A 16,630-nucleotide genomic window follows, 5' to 3' on the forward strand; every position below is an offset into this window, starting at 1 on the left:
GTTAGTATTACTCAATAGTAGGGCTTTGCGGGCAGACTGGACGTACCCATAGGACCAGTTGTGCCGTCAAACGGTAATTTGTATCGCTAAGCTCCGGTTTGAAGGAAGAGCCGGAGCAATAAAATTAACAACGTACACGATACCTTAAAACATAAACTCATATTTATGACAAAAATAAATGAAACATTTTTTTTTTTAAATTAGGTCCCGGGCAATTGGTATATGGTGAATGAAAAATTAAAATCGAAAAAAAAACAAGTGTTGCTGCATGGTGGTAGAATATACTAAACCTACACAGACGGAGCTACTTTATATTTTCATATTATAATTGAATTGTCCACGACGGGAGCACCTAATTCGCAACGTTGGACTAGATAACAAATATGTATAATGGCGAAAAAAATATATAATATTTTATTACAATTTTAATGTATGAGGAACTTATGATTAATAAAATGTTTCATAATACATATATCAATTTCCGGCGTTTAAATAGATGTTTGTAATTTAAATTGTATATCATAATAATAGCAGTGGTTACTAATTCATTAATTAATTCACTAAGTCTTTCATTGCTAACAATAGTAAGACCCATGGATTTAAAAGATTAGGCTCAACTAGACGATACTTTGTCAATATTACAATAAAAAAAACTCATATGTCAAAAAAAAACGCGATTGATTTTTAACATTGACATCTGTTGTCATTGGTAGTGTGAACGTAAACTATGAATGTTTTGTATTTGTAACTTTGCCGTTTCATAAATTCAAATCATTCGTAAAAACTACATTGGTAAAGAAGGCATATTATTCGATACAAGATTATATAGATGCTAAAAAAGCGTGGATTTAAAGCTTGTTGACTTCCAGGCAGGATATATAACATACATATATAATTGTATTTAACTAACATGACTGTATTTTTAGATGTTGAAAAAGAGTAAGTAAGAGTAACTTAATATAGTTTGTTAAATGACAATTCAAAACTGTGATCTGTGTTCAGGGCTTGTAAAAGCCTACTTGAATATAAATATACTTTATATTTTAATTTTGATTAAATATGTATTACCGTGTGATTTTTTATTCTAATATTATTTTATCCCTAGCGTATATTATAAAAACAAAAATGTTCGCTTTCTGACATTGACATCTGACAATCATTGATTATGTCATTTTCATTTCATTTGCCTTCGTCCGCATATTTTTCGTATAAAGGAGTACAAAGTTTTTGCTTCGCGTGTTCATATATAGATATGTATTTTCATTAATAAAAAATAGTAACTATTGGCTTTGTAGCGGATACTTTTAAATCGTCACTTTCCAGAGTTTGAATAAACGTAAAGCTACCGGTTCGGAATGTAGATTCTACCGAGAAGAACCGGCAACGAATTCGGTAGTAGTTATTTTCCAACATTTACGTTTAATTCAATCTTTATTTTAAATGTCGATGCAATAGTGCACTTAAAAACCTGTTTGATCAAAATATATAAAGAATTTGATTAATTCGAAGGCGTAGAAGCCATTATTATCTTATTGATTGTCTTATAAATACCTAATCATACTGTACGAGATATAAATTTAAACGAACTAATCATATTCAGAAGTTAATTGGGGCGGAATTTATTTTTTTAAAATACGATTGGTCTTCGAAATTTAAATCTTGAAAACCGTTATTATACCTACCTCTAATTACCAGTGTACCCGTACTAATGATACTATCCTTGTTCATCAAACACAGCTCGTAATTAGGTAATTACTATATAACGTCAGTACATTGAACTGCAGTTTAAATTTTTGCAATGTAGCCCTTATTACATTTGATATAAAGACTAAAATTATTTCTGAAATTATGCTTATTAGTATGTTTTAATAATATGTAATTGGGATACATGCGATTCTATGTCCATGCACCTTGAGCTAAAAGTCTATTTTCGAGTGCACGTTATAATCTTAACCAGCAGAGCGTGTGTTATGGTTTGGGTTAAACTAATTGTTTTTTGCGTCTTTTCTACTTTTCGTATGCTTATTTTGTTAGTTTATTACTTCATAACATTTAGTGTAATTTCATAATACGTAATTAAATTTTTATTATGGGATACAATCGAATATTTAAATCGTGAAATGTATTCTTAGGTTTTTTATATGACAATAAGCAGCATATCACAAATATTTCCAGCTGTATTTAAAGAATGAATCGTTATAATTGACTTTTATACCAAAAGAAAGAGCTAATCAAGAGTATTCATAAATAAGGCGTATTAAACAGACTGCATGATTATGTAGATGCTGAAACAGCTGGGTGTGATTCTTCGTTAATTATTCGATCTCGGTAGTAGACCTTTTTGCAAACACGTCTGGAAACATACTTTAAGGGAGCTAGTCCAAATACAGACACAAGGGACATAACATTTTAGTCCTCCAGCTTGGTGTCACGATAGAGAATTAAAGGGTGCTTAGTATTTCTTAAGCGTCAGTGTCCATGGATGATGGTGATCACTTACAATCGTATGGCTTATACGCCCGTCATACCTATACGTAATATGGTTGATGAAAAATAATACTGACTTCCTGACTACTGAGTTTCTTACCGGTTCTCTATGGTATAATCTACATTCCGAAGTGATGGTATTACAATTTACTATAATTCTGTAAAATTGCCTTTCAAAAGTGCTTCTGGAAGGAATCGACTGAGATGATGAATATTTTGAATTATTTAAGTTAATACTTTAAAGCGTTATTCAAGATGATGAATTCCATTGATTAAATAGTTAGGAGTTAACATATTGACAGTTCATCTTCGATTCTCGATTGAACGAACTGTAATTACAGTTTTACATTCAAAGGAGCTTAATGAACGGAAAATGAACGAATTTTAAACCAACTAACTAACCTTAGTCTGTTTTGAACCAGATACTGAAATATCTAATCGCTAGTTCCCAAGCTATTACTGGCTTAACGTTCCGTGCTTCTAAAGCAAGCTATAATTTTATTGCATAGAACGAACGTAAGCTATAATTTCGTTTCACACTCGTTAAGTTTATTTAAAATTCGCTAAGCAAATTTTAAATTATTAACAGCAATGATTTTGCATTACTCACTTTGAAAAATGAACTCTATGTTCATGGAATAAGGATGACATTTTATTTCAAGTAACATATAGCTATAAAAATCAAGTACGTCCAGTTTTTTAACTCATTTTTTTTTATAATTCTAAGCATCTTCAACCTCCTCCAATGGCAAATTAATTCAAACGCTTCAGTTATTTCCGTTCGCATTCAAATTCATATACGAAGCACTAATAAGTAAAATCCAGTTGAACGATGTTTAACATATAACAAAAAATACCATTTGAATCAACATATATACACTTGGCTCATTGCCTTGCAACTTAATTGTATTTTAAAAGGCTGTTCAGTGTTATACCTTTGTTTTTTTCGAGAAAAATAATTTAACACAAAACGATTTTAAAAATATTTCAACAATGTTTTTCTTTATCTATTAAACTACGACACAAAACGTATTAAGGCGAATTTACCTCTAATATTCATTTAAGACATTGTTTAATTTTTTTGCACATAGTTGTAGTGATATACCCCGATGGCCATCACATAAACATACTCACTTTTTTTTTTTACCTATTTCATCAATAGAACTGAACCTAATGCTAGCATGATGAGCTAGCAAAAACCATTAAAGTTACTTCCGTTCCTAGTAAATTTAATCGCAGCATTGACTTTACTTTTCTAAACATGTCCAATTCTTTCGTCCAAACTTGTTCATGAACGATTACTGCAAAAAGTTAATATCAGTCGTTCCTTCGTTTAAATAAACTTTACCATAAAATCCAACAAAGAATGCTTCTATAGTTCTATAGTGATGTAGTTACACAAGTCCTGTAATAACAACGTACTTAACCGAGCTTATCCTTGCTTATACACCCTAACGACATATACATAGGAATGTCCTTAAACTCTGACCCGTTGCCAAATCCATTTGGCTTCAACGATCCTTTACATAAAAATACCAAAAAGTACCAACGACTACATAATTATAAAAGAAGCGATATAGTGTACGGCGCTAAAATGTAGCATCGTGATCGTCCTGTCTAATTTTCGTGAGTTGGCGAGCTTGCCAAATCGTTCCGTAAGGCCATGTGCAGATGACGCCAGAAATGTTGAATTACCAGTTATTCGAGATGAAGTTTATGAGACCGTGAGTTGTTTGCGTTTAATCTGTTAATATCATAACTTACTATGCTTGAAACGAACTGCCTCGTTGGTCTAGAGTCTGTTAGCTTTATTGTTGCGGATCCCGAAGTCATGTGATTTCAAATACTACAATTAGCCGTCCCAATGGACTATGGGATAATAAAGGTGCAACTGTATGCGAGTACACGCTGATGTACCATAATAGCTCCTGCATGGGTTCGTCTTTGAGTTTAACTAATAGAAGTATTGAGCCTTATATTTCATAACGAAATAATATATACTTAGACATAAAGATTTGGTTACTGTTTAATTTACATTGATTTAAATATGTAATGTATTACATTTTACACATTGACTGATTTCTCAGAAGAAAAAATTCTCATTAGTTGACAAACGCCTCTTCTTAAATACATTTATTCTACTTTGCATTGTTATCTATAATGTATTAATCATTGTTTTAATTACACTGTCAATCCTTTATTATTTTTCATTATTCCCACGCTTTGTATGAACGCGTCCTAACCGGCACTATTATTATATTGAAGTTTATATGGCGCAATCTTAGCTGCCAGGCGCCGTTTGTTAAGTGTAATGCAGGTAGTAAAATTATCTTATTAAATAAATGACGTTAAACAAGAATCCTTTATAACCTTTTAACGAAATATCAAAGTGCTTAATGCGTACATTGTAGCTGAGGTCCAACGGCTAGGTCACGGAAATCGTAACTGGAGATTGCAGCTTCAAACCCGGGCAAGAATGATTTTTTTATATAACTACTTAATTTGTGTTTTCAATTCATATCTGGACTGTGAAGGAAAATATCGTGAGGAAACCTGTACGTGTCGAATGAAATTCTTGTCCATGTGTATCACCGGCATCGGAACCGCCTGTTGGAGTAAGCTAACTTTATGCTATACGGTTCTACAATATTATGCAAAACTAGAACCCGTAATATACTCTTAGAATATTAACTACTAGTCGTCGCCCGCAGCGTCGCTCGCTTTCTACTAATGAGTAGTCAGGTGCTGGACATGAAAAGTAGCCTATGTATGTCCCTCGTTGGAATTCAAGGTTGCTTCATAGCAAATTTCATCAAATTCGGCTCACTGGTTTTGCCATGAATACAGACAGACGGACGGAGTTAATATCGCATTTATAATATTAGTGTTAATTAACTATAGTTTTACTCAAACTAATCTACAGATACTACGGAATGACCAATTGAATTTCATATATATATCAAAACGTTAGCGCTCCATTCAAGCTCAGTAGGCTTTACGTAAGGCTGAAGCCTAAAGCCCTTGGCTGGCTCTACTGCGGATTCAGAAACTGATATAATATGTAGTCCACACAATGTTTACATTTGTCTCATATTTACAGTACACGATGAATAAAAATTGTTTTACTGCAAAAATAACGCCCGAATTAGAACCCTCGACCATCTGCTAAGATCCGTAGTCATTGATCTCCTGAACCATATCGTCTTAAACTTAATACGGTCTCCATAAAAACAGGCAACCTGCTAAGTGTTGGTTAATTAAGTCCATATCAAATTTTTAATTAAAATCACGATACAGTAGCGCCATGAGAACTGGATGACGTCACAGTTACCATATTGCCATATTTAACGAAAACCATCCTTAGAATTTCGCGCCGTTTACCTTTAAAATGTATTTTATACGAAAAATTACTTTCTTTATATGACAATAGAGTTGATTCTTGTTTGGTGATATGTCATGTTCATTAGCAGTTACCAAGGAAAATAGGCTTATTGTCAAGTGATTTTAGATTCTATTACTCTTAACATAAAGGTTATAACTAGTTGTGTGATTTTAGTCGCTGTCTTACGATTTGATTTGCACTCGCAGCATATGGCGGATGTTGAAGTTTTTGTAGGGGTTGGAGGTATCTAATTAAATCTTTTGGAAATTATGGTCGATGAATCTTTGTTATTTAATATATATTTCAATAAATACATAAGCGTTTTTTTTTAAAAGTATAGAATACTAATATACCAACTTAATATTCATATTTCGCCTTTTTACTCTTATTATTTACTTATATACTTTATTATATAAAGTTAATACTAAAATGTTATATTTCCTTTACTAATAAACAACAAACTTCTAAAACTTTACAATAATTTAATGAAAAAAATCGTAGAACAGAATAATATGCAAAAAAATTGAATTCTCGGATAAAAGAATATTAATCAATAGTCATTTATGTACTTCTAAGAAAAATATTTGATAAAAGAGCTGTCTAAGATTTTAGCCAAACAGTATTCTTATCCTTGGGTTAAATAAAATTTCCTCAAACTGTTTTGCAATAATGTAAATGTGTTATTCTACAAAAAATCGGATAGATTTCGTACAAATAACCTATCTCTTAAATACTTAAATTTTAAACTCAAATTGTAATTATAACAGTCATTTTATTTTTTTTATATAAATTTAACTTCTTTTTTCATTATGTCAAATTAATGGATGTTAAAAAGAATTTAATTTCAAACATTCCATCATGCAAGTCATTTTAAAGAAGTTTAGACTTAAATATTTATTTACTTTTAGTACAATTCTGTTGTTCAAATATACAGCGTGCGATGAAAAGGATATATGTGTGAGGGAGAAAGAAAAACGAATCGGACAACCAGCAGGTGGCAACTGACGTCTGGCCATCGGGAATGGTCCGATGCGGTAGGGCTAGCAGATGCTGCGGTTCATTTTTTGTCCTCTTCTGTAAAATTAAAGATTATTAACTAGGCTTCACTTTTATCTTAAGAGTCCATGACAGTTAGTAGGTAATAAAAAACACGAACTGACGAATATGTAAAAGTCGATTTTAAAAAATCAATCGATATGTATATTCGCGTCTTGATAAATTATGTTCCAAATTTAAGTTTGTAATTTTTTTTTTTTATTTAGTTGAGATTAGTTTGATTGCGTCTTTAGTGAATAGTGCCTCATATCCTTTTGTCACAGTTTATGTAAAAGTATAAAAATCAGATAAAACAAAACGAATACCTATGTAGTAGAAACAAATACTTTTGAACAATAAAGAACAAGTTTAAAAAAATGAAACAATAAATATGACTAACAAAAACTTTTATGACTTTATGGCCACTTACCTTGAAGGTATTCAAGGCCATGACGTCATATAGTTTTGTTGGAAAGATGTGGATTCGAGCAATGACCGAAAAAAAAAGTGAACAGGTGGTCTGCCTTTGACCACAGGCTTGAAATCTTGTTTAGGGTTGCTATGTAAATGTCCCATCGCAATACATTAAGTTGCACCCGTTTTACGATCACATTATAATATGTAGTTATTTTTAATTAATTAATAATTCATGCAATAATTTTCAACGAACATTTGTACACTACATTCATAAGACCTCCTTTTGTACAAACTTTTTTAACAACCTATCTCTATAGGTTAATATGTCCTTTGATACACAATAAACGTACATTTGTATTATATTGTATTGTAATTAATGTTGTTACAGTGCCAGTGATTTTATTGCCTTTCGGGAGAAACATTTGTATCAGATATAGGATATCTTAACGTAATATTTTATTTATTTTATATAGGCTATCTAAGGGTTAGTGATCATCGTCGCCTGTAGACATTGACGCCACAAGAAATATTTATTACATCGCTAATGCGCCGCTAATCTTGGGAACTAAGATTGAACGTCTGTGTCTTTGCTACTCTGGATCACTCACCGTTCAACCTGAGATACAACAATACTAAGTATACCTATACGAACTAATAGAATAAGTCATGAGCGGTTGCCTTCTACCCCGATGGGCTTGCACAAAGCCCTAATACCAAGTTCGTATTTCATCACAATTGCCAACAAAATATCGTTATTATTCTTGTATAAAATACTCATTTGTCTTATCTCAAATATCAATTATATTGTCGCTTTAAATGTTAATTAAAATACCTACTAGTTGCGTTGAATTATTGACTTCTTATCGTAAACAATATCGTATCGTAATCAATTTGTAACGAGTGCTAAAGGTAATGGCATTAAAAACATTTACATACATATATATATGTAAATTGTACGGTATTTAGCTTATATAATGGTGGCATTTTAAGAAATCAGCATATTATTTGAAAAACATTGTCTTTTGTTATGTTCAGATGAACTTTTTCAAACATTGTCAAATTGTTTTTGATCGATAGTAATTTGAGTTAGTTGCACCCAATTGAACGATTGAAAGATTTTGTTTTTCATTACGCCTATAGTATACACTTCTATGTGTTTAAAATAAATATAATCAAATCTACTAATACTGTAAATGCGAAAGTCTGTCTGTCTGTCTGTCTGTTGCTCTTTTACGGCCAAGCCACTGGAACCGAATTTGATTAAATTTGATATGAAGGAAGCTTTAACTCTCATAAAAAGGTTTATACTTAACACCTGACAACAACTAGTAACAACAACAACCCCATAAATGTAATTCCAAATTAATTTTCAATAATCTTACACACTATAAATGTTATAAGAAATTAAAAAGTCAAATTCTAATTGTGTAGAGGCAACCCTAGTTATCTGTATCGGGCAGATGTAAGAACAACAATACGATCTTTGTTGTTATCTAGTGGGTGCGAATTCAACAATGTCGCTATTGTGTGCTAAGGATGTTTCAAGCGATTTCGAACTTCTTAGAAGCAGATGCGTAACAGCTGATGATACTAATGTAACAGTCAATCTCATCTTGTTAATAGTGAAATTAATTTAAGGAATTTCGTCAAATGTGATATAAAAGTAGATTTTTGTACTACAAATACATACCTACTAAACGAAAACTTACGAAAAATAAATTTATATTTCAGTTCTTGTTTTAATCTCGTCTATAGTGTTTAAATTTTGTAATTAATATAATTTATACTTAGACATTTTTTTTTGTATTTGTAATGTTTAATTGTTATAAAAGAATAAATACATCGAATTTCTTACTGTTGCTTCTCATTCTCATTTAAAATGTCCTTAAAAATCATTTGCTAGACACAAACATACTTCAACTGAAGTTTAATAAAACCTTTTAAAAAAACGTTCATATAGAACATGGGCGAATCATTATACATTTAAATTATTTCGTAACACTTAGGAAATTAATTTTAACGTCCCCCTGTATGCCGTGACACTACCCCAGCCCGAGCTAATCGAAAATGGGGTGGATATTAATTATTATAACGAAATATCGTTTTCGCAAATAAGGATTCAGGGGGCCTTGACAAGATGTCCATTAAATATTTATATACAGCGTGTTTTTTTTTACTTTCTTTATTTATTATTGCGTTCAAAGATATCAGATATATTTCATTTTATGTATTTAAAATAAAAATGAGTTGATTCTTTTAAGAGTTTTTGGCGAAATCTTATAATAATAATAATAAATATTGGACAACATCACATACATTACTCTGATCCCAATGTAAGTAGCTAAAGCACTTGTGTTATGGAAAATCAGAAGTAACGACGGCACCACATGCACCCAGACCCGAGACAATATAGAAAACTAATGAACTTTTTCTACATCGACTCGGCCGGGAATCGGACCCGGGCCCTCGGAGTGGCGTACCCATGAAAATCGATGTACACACTACTCGACCACATTGGTCGTTCTTTTCGAATTGGCGGTAGTTTTACATTTAATTCAATACTGTAATGTGACAATCCAAACACTTTCATGAACATATTTTTGGTTGTGTTTCATTTAACTCAATACAGCTTCCAAAGGAGCCCATAAAACAAATTACACTGTACAGGATGTTTATAGGAAGCAACAAGATTTTTAATGAAAACGAACATCTGTATAATTATAAATGCATCGCTTATTAACAACGTAATAATTTCCTCAATTTACCAATATATACGCGTGTGACACGCGAGCTCGGTCATCCGTCGCCTACTTTTCCGCTGATTAAATCACAATCGTACAGATTATATAACTTTAGCTTAACTAACGACTAATAAATTAATAATCCGTTTAGTTGATGCTGAAAATCGCTAAATGTTTTGGTTGTGACTTTATTTATATTAAAATATTTAAAATAAATAGTTAAAGAACTAAAATTTTATATTCGAACAATAATTATGTGTTTTATAATTAAATAATAAAAATCTAAACGCTAAGTGGCATTGAAATTAGAACAACAAATATCAAATTATATAAATATTTGTGACATAATAATAGATATGACGAATAATAATCATGCTGTATAAATACAAAAAAAAATCTTAAAATCGATACAGTAATGTTTACAAATCCAAGGATTCAGATAGATCGATATTATTGCGCCCGTGGGGGTAATTCAGGGCCTTTATATTCAATAGCCATAACGTATGGCACACATGGGGCTTTTATGTGGAGGATTAGAAAAAATGTTCTATAGACCATTTCGTTTCCGTGGTGCTCATTTCGAAAATTACGAACGCGACAGAAACTTGTAAAAGTTTAACAATCACATATTTATCATTTCGATATGTTTTTAATAAAAATCTGTTTTTCCAATTTAACAGAGTATGTAGTACTTTGAAAAAGAGACAATTCTTAACTTGATTATAAAAATGTTGATATCCGAAAAAAAATTTATTTATATTTAGATTATTAAACTATTAACTGACACTATTAATAATGTAATTGCTTTCATATTTATTAAATATTGAAATACTAGTTTCCGCCCGCTGCTTGCCTGCATGTGAGGGGAACGCGAAGTGAGAATTTTTGATACCTTTTTCCGGGATAAAAGTACTCCAGCCTATTATCTGTCTCTGTGCCAAACTTATTCAGATTCGTTTAGCCGTTCTGGTGTGACTGAGTATCAAGCTATAAAAAATAATTACATATGTACATAGAAATTTAAATATGTTATTTTATTCTATACAAATATTATAAAGCTTAAGATTTTGTTCGGACTCATTCATCTGCGTGATATTTTGCGTTACATATCCCATTTATTGTCAAAGTTTAATTATAGGACCCAGGGGGCTGTGTATAAATTAATGTCAACATATTTAATATGATTGTAATGTAGTTATAGATGTTAGTTATAAAACGCGGAGAAAACCGCGCGCATTAACTAGTTAAAAAAAATATTGAGCCTTTTCATATAATAAATACATTACATTATAAATTTCAAACAAGATAAGATATTTTGTGTTGAAAGTAAGATTAAATTAAATAAGTTTAAAGTTACTGAAAAACTTATTTGAATAGGACGAGGGCGAAAACGTCACTGAATATAATTTTAATTAATTTTGTTTTTTTAATAACGCGTTTTGAATAATGTATTTATTTGTGATTAATAATTCAAAAGCATTCAATGATAATATTTAATTTGAAATTTTGTTGGTACTAAGAGTTTCGAAGGTACATACTCTTAATCACTATCAGATCAAGAATACCACCAGGGATTCTGATTTTTTTATTCATATATTTTATGTGTAAAAGAGAAAAAAATCCAGATATAACAGTTCTTTCCTCGGTTCGAAATAACGAACGTAACTGAACTTAAAATGTAATTAATATTAATATTTATATTTATTATTATTAAGTTACAGTTATGATAATTGTAACATTTTAACGACTGCCCAGAATAAATGATCGAATTAGTGTAAAGCCGGGGTCACTCGGAATGACGTAAGGTTTCAAAAGATACCCCAATATCCAAACATCCACAGCTGGTCAATAATTTTTAAATTATGGTGGAACAAATGAAAAATCGAAACGTTTTTAATCGAAGTTAATCTGAAAGTCGCCACATAACAACACAAGTAATTAAATATGCACTCATATTGACTTCAGTCAACGTTGTTAGGTTGAGCAACCATTTGACATTGCTTTATATAATTAATATATGCCACAATATATATACATTATAACTTGTAAAATGCCTGATCAACGGAAGTGCGCAAAGTTGCACCAATGTTTGTTTAGTGTATGCTCGAACATTGGTGCACTTCTGTTACCTGAATCCTATAATCCAAAAGGTCGGCAATACGATGCGACTGAATAAACTTCAAGCGTAGAACCATAGGATTTGTATTTTCCGAACCACGCTAGTGTTGACACTGCCAGCTTTTCGTACTGCTACTAAGTAGTTCCTTCACCTTACCGCGTTTAAATCCAGGACCTTGGGGCCTGTGATCTTATAATTTAGCCAATAGAACAATCAGTCATCATAACACTAAATTCCGATATAAAAAAACCTTTCGAATTCAGAAAGTCGTGCAGTCCTTACACAAGTTGGGACCAAAGAGCGAAAGTTGAGCCTTAACACTAACCATAAGCCTTAAAACAATCCATATATGTTATATTATTATCCAGTGAATTGGATACTATACTCCTATATGCCGCTATAAACTCAAATCTCAACTTTAAGTGGACATTCAGCCTGAAAAGCTATGCATATTTGATACCAAAACTCAAACCCGAAACTAAACGTTAGAAGGTTTTCGAATTTATAATTCGCTGGAAATGGAAGCGGCATTTCCAACCGTTGTTTTATGAAAACATTTTCCAGGTGCATTTGTTATTCACGAGTTATTTTCGCAATTTATAATACAATAGTTTTATACAAAAATGTAAACGCCTGCCCCTACATAACTCCACTGAAATCGAGATAGCGTAAAGTACAATTTAAATTGTAAATAATTGATATCATATTTCCAGTATAATTTTGAGTTAAATATCGAAATGAAAGTAACTTTAGATATTATGTAAGATGACGATTAAAATTATTTATAGATATATATTACGTTAAGGTTTTTCTTTAAAAAGAAGTACTCTCCCCACACTAATAGACCAAAATCTGTAATACAATTATTAAACTTAGTGATGTATAGGTTGCAACTGAGACCCTATTGTCGATCCTGACCTCTATCCGAATAAGAGAACATATAAAATTTAATAAGATGGCTAAACAAGTAACATTACAAAGAAATACTTTAATAATAAATCACTATTTGATACGGATACTATAAGTCTATAACGGATAAATTGTATTGTCACAGTACCAGTTGTGATCAAAATTTCAGCTCAACCAATTCAATTCAGTAAAATAGCTTAAAAGTCAGATGATTTAACCCACACATACACACATAGATACCAGCTGTTAAATAGACAATACGAAAATTAAATACAAATTGTCTAAAACAAAACAATACTCATAACATACATAGCTATTGTGATATTCTCAAAGATTCCAACGAAATTTCGCACCAAACAGTAGCATTACCATCGAATAACGATTTAACCTCATAAAGATGTGATTGTCTATTATGCCGATGCCGACGCGATCTCGCTTCGTCTCCAGATGTACTTATACGTTTTCTGAAATGAATTTAGAAATTCTGCTGTAATAAATTATAATGTCTTCGTCACGTACTATCTGTTGCCAGGATGTGATTAAGTTTGACTGATTAGGGTGTATCACTGTACGTCTTTTGTTTTGTTACTCTTGAGCATCTGCACTACGAACTACAATGCATTTTTTTTATGATAGTGTTATCATCAACGCCCATCGACATCATTACTTATCACCGTAAGAAATATACCATTGCCTACACTTGACTCGTTAACTATGAGAACAAAAATAATTGGTTCATGCCTGTGATTACAGAGGGTTCAAAAGCGTTTCCTATGGCACATTGCATATCAATGCAATAAGGTAAAACAGTTGCCTACATATCATAGTCAGTTAGAATACTTTAAGCTAAATAGCTTGCTCGATCGTAGACATTTGTTGGATCAGATTTTTCTTTACAAAATAGTTAACGGTACATTAGACTGTCCCAACTTCGTAGAAAAAATTAATATTAATGCACCCTCAAAGTTTCCCCGTGCAAGTAAATACGCTCCTTTTTAGATTCCACGTTCAAAAACGAATTTGGGGCAGAATGCTATCATAAGTAGGCTACCTAGACATAATAACCTACTTATAAAAAATCAAAAAATTGATGTAGACATTTTTTCGGCCAGTCTGCCAAAATTTAAAAGCAGGATTAAACAAAATTTAGAAGCATATTTAAATAATAAATATGACTAATATATTTGAAAATACTTTGTACAAAGAATCATTTTATTTTGTTACAGGTCAACATTTTTGAAGTGAATAAAATAGAGCGACAAAGTGAGAACATCCAAGTGTTTTTCGTTACAAAGTGAAGTGACCGTTATGCCTTCCTAGTGCAATATGAGGCACCCGTGGCGCTGTGATCGAGGCGCGTGACGTCAGAAAAACAAGATGGCGGACTCTAGTCCTGCCACTTCCATCATAGAGGGCACTGTTAAATTTCGCGACGGAAAAAAGGTTTGTTTAAATATTACGAGATATTTTATCTGAGCTGTCTATGCGAAATGAGAAATAAGTATATTTCTTGTAACTAACAAATATAATAAAATATGCGTAACAAACAAACAGGCAAACATTTTATTTTCCAAAACGTAACATGAGAATGTGATCGATCAAGATCGAAGCTATGAATAACAAAGGGGTTATGGGAAATTAATTTATTGTTGAGCGAATGAGGCCTCAATACAGTCTCCAATAAATTGAGCAGTGTCAGTCTTGTAGCAATTATTGGAATTAAAACACGTACATGCCAAAGCAATGTCACCGTATCTCCCCTCTGTACACCTTAAAACACAGATATACTAATAAGAATCGCAAGATATACTCGAAAAGCTACTCTATACATTTCAACTTAGGTACGAATATTGATTACACTTCACCTTCAAACAATGATAAACATATTTGCCTATCACTTGATACGTTATCGATATTCAGAAATATGTCAATTTGAGATAAGATATATATGTATGTAGTATATTCCACGACGCCCACATACTGTTACTCTAACAGTCTAACTGAAAAGTACGTAGAACATATTCAAATGCATTTATTTTTCGGTTATATGACGTAAAATTATAGAAATAAAGTCTATTTTACATTATATGGTGTTGTTGTGTATTGAATATATTCAATTATACAATTCATGTCTAATTTGCTAGCAATGGCGGACAGACAGATGGCAAATCATGATAAGATTCTAATGGTCTTTTATTAGTAGTTCGCCAGGTTTTATACTACACGATTCAAGTCAGCGTTCGTCTACCATATTTTATACTTAATTCAATCAATGGGTATAAGCGCCTACTCTAGGTCGAGCCTTTGTCTCAACTATATCGGCCACGTGATGGTAAATGGTCATCACCGCCCATAGGCATGGGTGCCGTAAAAAAAAATACGCAAACAAATGCAAGTGCACTCTATTGAATTATTTTCATAATCTGATGGGACGGCGGTTCGACCGGAGGAACGAACGGAAGGAAGGAACGGAACACAGCCGACTTCCTAGCTAAAGTGTGGTCCAACGAGGTTTGAATCACTCATATTAACCATTACACTGACAAGACAATTAAAAATAGTAGACAGTTAAAATACATACAAATAATATCCATACAACATATAATAAAATTGAGGTGTCTGTTTGTAATATTAATACACCCGCTTTTTACTAAATGCATATGTATATATACACGGTATAAATACCAAAATATAATTTTTCTCATTTTTGTTTTGTTCCGGCTAATCTCTGGTACGGCTGCACCGATTTTGACGGGACTTTCACTGACAGATAGCAGATGTAATAAGGAGTAACTTAGGCTACAACAATAACTTTTTTTGTTGAATTCAAACGCGCACGAAGTCGCGAGCACAGCTAGTAGGTCAATATATTAGGTATTTATTAACAATTTTCAACGCATTCTCAACACGCAAAAGTAACCATAAGCCTCTTATACCAGGAATTAAAACAAAACAAGCCGCCAAAACAGTAGCCGTTTCTTCGACTTAAACAATCTAAATGCAAAACAATAAAATCGCACTTATAACAAGGTGATAAGAATGGAATTCCCTAATCACGGGCCCTTTGCTAATCGAAAGGAAACACATGAATCAGACGGTTAACATAGATATCATCAAAGTACTGTGCTATGACTAGGCGCCCGGAATTAACAACTCAAATCGTGACAAACATATCAATGTTCTAACATGTGGTCGTTTATACTCTCTTATCGATTCATATTACTATTAATAGGGCATAGATGCATTTATTATTTTTTTATTGTCTTTGAATCCGACATAAATTGAATTAGATATGTAAAGAGATGGAATAGGTATGAACCTAATGGAGAATTAAGAACATTGCTGTATTCAAAACGAGAAAATGTTATGAAAATGTCAACGTAGAGGTTATAATGTAAAAACTTTCAGTGCGGTCCCTCGTGTAAGATTTTCGTGTTAACTCATCAAACATTATGAATCCCAAGGGTCGAAATATTGTCAAGTCATTACAAATACTCCCATTTTCCTACTCCAAGCGTTTACGTTGTGCTGTCTAATTCT

General features: G+C 32.0%; 1 protein-coding gene across 2 annotated transcripts in view; it reads left to right on the top strand.

The window, feature by feature from the left end:
* The window catches only part of LOC113394793 (uncharacterized), a 337,088-nt gene that overhangs the window by 18,237 nt on the left and 302,221 nt on the right, over window positions 1-16,630 (top strand). For both annotated transcript variants that reach the window (XR_010309412.1, XM_026632215.2), the window contains exon 2: window positions 14,317-14,533. Coding sequence is in view for 1 of the 2 variants with exons in the window: in XM_026632215.2 (XP_026488000.1) it covers window positions 14,468-14,533 (66 nt within the window). In the remaining variant the exon portion in view is untranslated. The remainder of the gene's footprint in view (window positions 1-14,316; window positions 14,534-16,630) is intronic.

The sequence above is a fragment of the Vanessa tameamea genome, chromosome 17 (assembly GCF_037043105.1).
Source record: "Vanessa tameamea isolate UH-Manoa-2023 chromosome 17, ilVanTame1 primary haplotype, whole genome shotgun sequence".
Classification (NCBI taxonomy): domain Eukaryota; kingdom Metazoa; phylum Arthropoda; class Insecta; order Lepidoptera; family Nymphalidae; genus Vanessa; species Vanessa tameamea.